Source organism: Phacochoerus africanus, chromosome 12 (assembly GCF_016906955.1).
Source record: "Phacochoerus africanus isolate WHEZ1 chromosome 12, ROS_Pafr_v1, whole genome shotgun sequence".
Classification (NCBI taxonomy): domain Eukaryota; kingdom Metazoa; phylum Chordata; class Mammalia; order Artiodactyla; family Suidae; genus Phacochoerus; species Phacochoerus africanus.
The window spans coordinates 37365934-37374924 of NC_062555.1; the positions used below are offsets into that span (position 1 = coordinate 37365934).

At 39.6% G+C, this 8991-nt stretch overlaps 1 protein-coding gene across 1 annotated transcript in view; it reads left to right on the top strand.

Annotated features, from left to right (window-relative positions):
* Positions 1-734, top strand: part of RASEF (RAS and EF-hand domain containing) — an 81504-nt gene extending 80770 nt beyond the window's left edge. Inside the window, exon 17 of the mRNA XM_047754717.1 lies at positions 360-734. Coding sequence (XP_047610673.1) covers positions 360-465 — 106 coding nt within the window. The 3' untranslated portion in view covers positions 466-734. The remainder of the gene's footprint in view (positions 1-359) is intronic.
* Positions 735-8991: the final 8257 nt, after the last annotated feature.

The following is an 8991-nucleotide window of genomic DNA, read 5'->3' on the forward strand; positions in this document are numbered from 1 at the left end:
GTGTATGCACCTGGGCACGTGTCCATATGTGCAAGCAGGAGCGTGTGGCCTGATGATCAGAATGCAGGTGCTAGAGCCCATCTGTGTGGTGGGAGTGCCAGCCCTTGCCACTTCTCCAGCTGTGTGACCTAAGGGAAATTTCTTAACTTTTTTTGCTTTTGTCTCCTCACGTATGAAATGGAGCACAGCAAAATCATTGTTGTGAGGATTAAAGAAGTCAACACCTACAAAGCATTTAGAACACTGGATGGCACACAGCAAGTGCTCAGCAGTGCGATTTTATTTCTACAGAGTTGTTTATGGTTCAGTTTACCTCAGTAATCCTTTCTTTCTTTCTCTCTCTCCCTCCCTCCCTCCAGGGAAGTGAAAAAAAGAACTGATGAGCATGACAGCAAATCCATTACCAATCTGAGTGGCACTAGTTCCAGAAAGTCAACCCAGATGAAAAACTGTTGCAATGGTTAAATCCAAAACATCCTTGGCCCCCGGGAAGCCTGCATTCCCAGAGTACTGGATGTACATGACTTGTTTGCTTCTTCCATAGAGTGGTGCATCCTATGGACACTGTCGGATGAGAGATACAGTGTGGCAGATCTCAGCCGTGCTCTTGGGTCCCTCCAGAACCTCAGCTCTTTTTTTGCTGTTTCAATGAATGATTCGGGCCCCCTGGTTAAATAACCTATCTTGTCTTTACAAAGCCTTAACAGATAACATGTAAATGTTTTTAAAGTGGTTTAAAAAAATCACATGCTCTAGATCAAAGATATAGAAGAAATTCAAAGACATTAATTAGATTAATACGGTAGATACCCTATGACATTTACTTCTAATATTCAATACTACAAGCTACCAAAAGAGGTTTACCATCCTAGCTTTGCTATCAACTAGCCTGCAGTCATGTCACCAACCCACATTAGATCCGTTTCCTCATCTGTAAAACATATCAGCTTGGCCTTTCAGGCCTTGGCCCTCAGCTCTGTAGTCCTTGAAGCAGTGTGAAGGAGAGCTTGATGGCCCACAATTAATAAGGACTCTGGCTCTGGTCACTATTGTGGCACAGGTTTGATCTTGGGAACTTCTGCATGCCACAGGCACAGAAAAAGAAAGAAAATCCATGTATAACTTTATGGAGTTCCCTGGTGGCTCAGCAGGTTAAAGATCTAGCATTGTTACTGCTACTGGCTCAGGTTGCTGCTGTGGTGGCAGTTTGATCCCTGGCCCTGGAACTTCTGCGTGCCATAGGTGTGGCCAAAAAAAACAAGTAAGGACTCTGGTCATTTGTACTTTTTCAATATTGGAGTATTGACGTTTCTCACTTCTTGTACAAGAAGAGAATTTAATGGCAAGAAAAAAAGTAGTCATGTTTTAAGCTCCAGTATAGACAGAAAAATCTATTTTTTATGTATAAAGAAAGAAAACATTTGGAGGAAAAATAGTTTGTATTTAAAGGGGATATTTTATTATCTCAGAATACTTATAAAGTCTATGGCTTGAATTCAGTGTTAAAAATTCTAATGAAAATATATAAAGCTACATGCTACATGCCCAGGAAAAGTTTCACACCTCACTTTAAAAAAAAAAAAATACCAGCAAGTGACTGCTGGGGGCTGGTGAAAGGGAGGAACTAGGAATGAATATAATGGGTGTATGGTTTCTTTGGGGAATGATGAGAATGTGCTGGAATCACACTGTGGTGACATTGCACAACTTTGTGCATATACTAAAACCCACTGAATTATATACTTTAAATGGTGGATTTTGTTATGTGAATTATATCTCATTAAAAAATACTTTCCTACTTAGAACAGTTTAACATTTTGCCAAATGAAAATATGCATCCTCAAACCTCCTCATGGTTTAAGAGCATAATCTCCAATATAATGCAAATCCCCCAACTCCCTGGTTGCCAGCATTCACTTCCTAAAAGAATGAACTGTGAAAGAAATGTTATGTGTAGTTTTAGAAAACCAATGCTTTTGAAGAGGAATTGTGGTCAGGGGACAGGTAAGTCAGAGTCCTTCGTCTGAAATGAGTGTGACTCATCCTCACCAGCAGCCTGGTGGGTCTTCCCCTTCTAGAAGCTATGCTGCCTCCCAGACTTCCCCACTCAAACGTCTCCCAGAGCCAAAGATGGCAACTCCTGACCCCAGGATGGGTCATCAAGGCCTGATTTTGGCTTTTGCTTTTGGTTTTCAGTGACCTGAACCAACTAAGTTCTTCTCAACCAGAGATTTGAACTTACTTTGGTTCATAGGGCCAGGCCCCAAGAAGTTTGCTGAAACAACTTAAATGATAGCTCTATTAATTGTACTATGTAAGTTAAAAACATCCCTTTTGTTGAATTAAAACAATTCTACGTAGCAATTTTCTTCTGTTTATGATTTTTATGACCAGACCTTACATTCTCCAAGCTTTCTTTTAAAATGAAAATTGGGAGTTCCCGTCATGGTGCAGTGGAAATGAATCCAACTACGAACCATGAAGTTGCAGGTTTGATCCTTGGCCTCACTCAGTGGATTAAGGATCTGATGTTGCCATGAGCTGTGGTGTAGGTCACAGACACAGTTCAAATCCTGCGTTGCTATGGCTGTGGCATAGGCCAGCAGCTATAGGTCCAATTAGACCCCTAGCCTGGGAACCTCCATATGCCACAGATGCGGCCCTAAAAAGACAAAAAAATTAAAAAAATTAAAAAAATTAAAAATGAAAATTGGCCAGGTATGTTATACACAGATTGTAAACAGCCACAATGTTCATTTAACTTTTCAAAATGTGCCTTCTCTCTACTGATGAGATCTGGTGGTTTTCTGGGGTTTTTTGGGGTTTTTTCCCCTTACTGGAAAGTTGGTTCTATCCTCAACAACTCTACCACAGATTCCTGTTTCCTGTTTCTTGGTCCCAGGAAAAATGTTTACATTTTTTTTACCAAAAAGAATGCCTTGCTGGTGGGGAATTATCAAACTGAACCGGAGTATGGTGGTTATATTTGTGCCATGGTGAGATAAAAGGTCTGCCACTGCTGTTTGCCTAGGTGGCCTCTATGGAGCCCAGGTTAGAATGGTAACATATGGTACTTATGTTTAGGTGTTTGGTGCAATTGCACAAAACTGTATTATTACACATGTTATTGTGTTGTCTTTATTTATTTTCCCCCAAAGTGTCTATATTTGTCTTACAATCTGTATATAAGAGTTTACCCTTGATAAAGAAGTGTTATCTTGGTCTTTGCTTCTGGATTGTACAGCCAGTATACTCAAATTGATTAGATTACATGGGCACCTCTGACAGACAAAGCAGTCATCTTTAACTATTTGAACCAAAATCCAAATTAGGAACTTATAGCTCTGGTTAGCAATCTTATTTAAAGAAAAGCTACTTACAGCTTTTTCAGTTGACTTGCTAGGAAATGAAGATTACTACCGACATTTGATTCTGTGAAAGTGTTCTCAAATTTAAAGTATATTTTTGGTAAGAACAAAAAAATATCTAACATTTTTAACTTATACTTAATTTGATATATTTGCATAGTTCTATGCAAGTAGTTCATCTTGTCTCAATTTTTCCTTTGAGAACTTTTAAGATCACAATTCTACTACACTCCTTTTTACATATCCTGACACACTGAATAATATTTTAGTTTCATCATAGAAAAGAATGCTGGCTATGGAGACATTTCTCACTGTTAACTCTTAGCCTCATGCATTTCACAATTAACTTTTTTCCACTTGCTGCTTTATATACATATGTGACATTTGATTATTTAATAATAAGTATGATTTAATAATGTGATTTGCATAAAGCCAAACCGCACAACCCTCTTGCTGAAGACAAAATGAAGGTTAAAGATTTATTTTCATATTTGTGCAGTGATCAGCTTCAGAGTGATGGTTTTCATGGGCTTTTATTGTATATGTGTGTAAGAAATTTCATATGTGTATATTAAGTAGGCCTCTGAATACTGAATAACTATTTTATGATTTTGACTTACCTGCTTTACATTTTCATAGTATCAGTTATATTTCATTTATACTGCTTCTCTTCAAACCATTAATAATTATCCCATAAAGTGTAATTTTTATAGCAATTCAAATGTCTAAGGAACTACACATATTTTCTGCATTATAAATTCAATAAAATATACCTGCTTTGGCCTTCTGGGTGTTTTCTTCAGCTTTGCAGCAGGCATCCATGAAGTAATTTTAGTTCTAAGATGTGCGTACATGAAACCATGCTTCTAAAACACCGGCTTGGGACTCTGGCTGAGGGCAGAAAAGAATGAACACATGGTGTGTGGTGCTGGAGTAAACCCATTTGTCTCCACCAACTGATGGCCAGGAATAGCGAGGCTTTCATAGAAAATTATCAGGATGTGCTCAGCCAACCTCAGGACCTCAGGAGTTAGTCCCTTTCTCTGACACCCATCCTTGCCCCTCTGCACCCCTCCACCCTGTCTAGCTAACTATTGTTCATCCTCTGTTTTAGTTTAAATATCACTTCCTTCAGGAAATTTACCCTCCCAACCCCTCAACGGATGAGGCTGCCTGCTCTCATTTGTGTAGCACCCTTTCTAACAGGTCAGCATGCTTACTACCCTCATGCCCTGATCTTCCCCTGTTGTCTGCTGCTGCCTCCCCCCTGCTGTACACAGTTGATCAGGTAGGTAATCAAAGAATTAACTGTTTAAGGCAGGCTTTGCAGAGCTTCTGCAGGCACATACACAAAGAGACACATGTGTGCAATAGGCAAGGGAGGTAAGTAAGAGACAGGATTTAGCCACACTAAAATGTGGCTGTGGGTCTGAGCTCTGCAGCCAGCCTGCCTGGTTTGAACCTGGCCTCAGGTACCTTCCAGTGAGTAACTAAACAAGGGGCTTAACCTCTGCATACCCCAGCTTCTTCACTAGTAAAACAGGGGTGATAACAGTTTCCTTCTCATGGAGTGGTTATAAAGACTAAATGAGTTAATATATGGAAAGGGTTTGCAATAGTATCTGGCACTTTGGTCACCCTCAGTCAAAAAAGAACAAGTTTTGAAGCACCTTGATTGCACTGGTCTTGTTCAGGGCCCAGGGTACTACCACCAATGTGTGACCAAACTCCTGAAATTTACCAGATTACCTGGGGAGGGGGGAGCATTCACTTGGAGGTAAGTTTATTGACCTACCATGTATATTCTTGGTATTTCAATGGATACAAAGTTGGGGTGTCATATAGGATAGAATATTGTGTAGAGTGGAAATGGGGGCCTGAATGTTAGAAAGTTGTAAATGGAGTCCTTATAAGGACTGAGAAAGGAAGAAAAGTATAAAGATTGAAGATAACTAGGTTAAGAGTCAGAAATAATTGACTGTTTTCTGGACTTAGAAGGCATATCATTTTTCTCCTGTCTAAAACCCCATTTAACCTAGAGTCAGATGGATTTTTTTCTTTTATAGATACAGACCCAAAAAGGCAGAAGACAACAGGAACAATTATGATGCTGGAGAGTAGATGGAAAACTTAGAACTGAGTTAAGAACCTAAGAAAGCTGAATCCTAAGCCAGTAGTGGGGGAAAGCTAAGAGCAATCTAGGTTTACATTGTGGATTTCCCAAAAGGCTTAGGAACTGGCAGAAGCAGGTACCTCTAGAACTGGAGGTAAGGGAAGGTGGGGTGAAAGTTTGATGAGTAGTCTTATCCTGAAGTATTATTCTCCCATGCTATGCCACTACTACTCTAATCAAAGTCTGGAGATGTATTTTCTGGAGGAAAGCAGAGGGATGCTAGACTGGGGCAATGCTAGGCGCAACTGATACTATCCAAAAAAGCAGAGGAGTTATTAAGTGACAGTGTGTAATCTGAGTGCTTAGTGCTAAAAGCTAAAACTACCCATAACTCAGCTTTCAGGACACTGGGGCCCTCATCTTCCAGAAACTGAAAAACTTTTCCCTGGAGTATTGACCACCTGAGAGGAAAGACCTCTTTCTAAGAAATGCACCCTGCCCCCAGCACCCTACTGTAAAGTTCAAAGATGGCAAGTCACTCCCATTACTCAGAGCTTTCAGTTAGGATTTTAGCTCCCCTGAACAATCAAAAGATCACTGGATTTTTGTGGAAAGGTTCTAACATGGAAAATGGAGACCAAATAAAACAAAAAGTATCTACTTAGGGACATAGAACTTCCATGCAAAGGGAAAAAAAACTATCATTAATATATTGAGAGAGATAGACAAAACTATTGCAGCCATGAAACAAGAACAAGGTGCTATCAATAAGGAACATTTGTAGAGCAAAAATAAGCTCTTAGAAATTAAAAAGCAGATAGAAGAAGTTTAAAAAAGTAAACAATATAGAGTTTGGAAGATAGACCTGTGAAGTCTTCCAGAAAGAAAAGCACAAAGAAATAGAAACCAGGAGAGGAAGGAAATCCAATATCCAAAAAGAGCTGTTCCAGAAGGCAAGAGCAGAGAAAGCAAGATGACATAATCAAATGTCAAAAGCAAATGACAGGCCCTCCTCTCTGTGCTCCCTGTTGGTTATCGGTTAGATCTTTCTGGAGAACTCACCTGGTAGGCTGCTGTGGCTCTCTTCCTATATCCCACCTCCACTTCCTATCAAGTGCATGGGATGACACCTGGAAAAAAGGTCACAGTTGGACATTGAGAGGGGCTTATCCCTCAATCCAAGGATAGGCAGAGAGGGAAAGAATGTAGACGGGGGTCTGCGGGGAGCCGAGGAGATGCAGGAGGCTGAGGAAGGGAACTAGCCTGATGGCACAGTTCCAAAGGCAGGGTTCTCCTAACCGAGGAAAAAAAGCCTACCCGAGGGAAAAGGGCTTACCCAGAAGCACAGTTCTGAGGGCAAGTTCTAAAAACAATGAGGCTCACCTGCTAACCTGACAACAACAGCAACAATAACAAAATGAAGGCTTTGCACAACAGTGCCAGAATAAAAATCGCTTCTTGGAAAAATCGGTCTTTTCTGTTATTTACTTATTATTTAGTCTTTCCTGTTATTTGTTTGTTATTCTTTGTTATTTTCCTATATTTGTTTTGTGACTCAATAAAATTGGAACAACAAAAAATTGGAACAGTAGTAAAATAATAAGAGCTTCACCTTGGTGGAATTCCCCCTATTCAGATCTAATGTAGGTAAAAACAAAGTATTCATTAGTTTGTTACAAGTAAGAATAGGTTTTAGAGTTAGGTAATTATGGAATGTACAATAGGTTAGAATAGGTTAGAGATACTTTATTCTTGATGGAAAAACATAATGATAATTTTGCTTTTAATGAATTTTGTAGGAGGCTTTTAAGTTTTAGGAAATTAAGTTGCTTTGATATAAAAAATATTTTCTCATACTATCCCCTGACCATAACGCTTTGAAGTTAGTACCCCAAGCTTTAATCTAAAAAATGAATTTTTGTAAATGTCAAATTCTTGTGCTTGTGACCTTTCTAGTTATTAAAGATTAGCTTAAAGCAATAACAGGTGGTGCTTGCTAAAAGTAACCACAAAACATCTTGTACCAAATCGCCTTATTTTCATACAATGTTTTTTCCACATGATGTTTTGTACCCATTATAGTTTTACATGATGTATTGTATCCGTTGGTTTTAATTAAAATCCTTAGAACACAATGTATATCTACTGTACCATATAATCTAAAAGTTTAACCTTTAAAAATATGATCTAAGCACTGTGATGTAAGTTACAATTAAGCTGTCTATATAAACTGCTACCTATGCTAATAAAATTAGAGCAGTCCATCGCCCTGAAAGAAGGGACAAAGAGGCTATCTCCGTGTGCATTCACCGACACCATCCATCCCCACAGGAACACCCTGGCTGCTGGAGCTGGACCTCGGCAGGGGTCTGAGTACCTGGGATAGAAGCTGACATGTTCCAAAACTGGGCATGTAAGGGAGAAAGGCCAATTTGCTTTGCACTCAAAGGAGCTTACAATCAGGAAGGCAACCCAAGGTACAAGTACTTCTGGAGGAAGTTGATGAGTCAATCTCAGCTTCATTCTGCTTGCCCGTAGTGTGAGCTTATTAGCACTGAAGCTTCTGGAAAAGAAGCACAAGCACAAGGGATTTTCTAAACATATCCAAGGTAGTCGACTTACTGCCAGCAGCCTGTACTCTGCCCTGTGTTGTGTCTCTTTTCTACGCCACCTACACCTGGGATCCTTCTCTACTTTCCTCCTTTATACCAGCCTTGCCTCCCTGAAAATTCATTTATATTTTTATATGTATAAATATGTATATTTATGTGTATTTCATGTATATTTATAAAATTCATTTATATTTTTATATGTATAAATATGTATATTTATGTGTATTTCATGTATATTAGATGGTGCTAAACTCAATCAGCTGCATCCCCTCCAAGGATTTTCCTGGTGCCTTCCTCTCAGATGACTCCTGTCTTCTCCCAATCCAAAGGCTGCATCACATAAGCTAGCCAGCTCATCACATAAGCTAGCCTTGGTTCCTGGTCATCCTTCCCCACTTCTTCATTATGTCCCACTGCATTTCAGAAAGCACCAGAACCATCTTGATTGCCAAAAGAAAATAAGGCTTTTGGAAAGTGTCCAGTCCCATTAACTAGATACAGAAAGTGTCCAGGAATCTAGAATTTAATGCCACATATGAGTTTTAACTGACAAAATGCTCAGAACTTAAGAGGTCCTGTGGCCCCTTTACCTCTCTCTAAAGATGTCCAATAACTGGCTATTTCAGAGAAACATCAGTTTATCATTAATGTGCATATGTGAAATTCTCTGAAACCCCCAGAATGAAATGGAGAAACCCAAGAGGAAGGCGTAGAGGCAAGCTGAGATCAGTAAGCAGCTGCTAAGAAATGCAAGCCCCTCCAAACTATATGTTGTCTACATGTTCCCTCAAACAGACTAAATGAAGTTCCTCCAGGAAGTTCCTGTTGTGGCTCAGCAAAAACGAATCTGACTAGTATCCAGGCCTAACTCAGTGGGTCAGGGATCTGGCATTTCCAT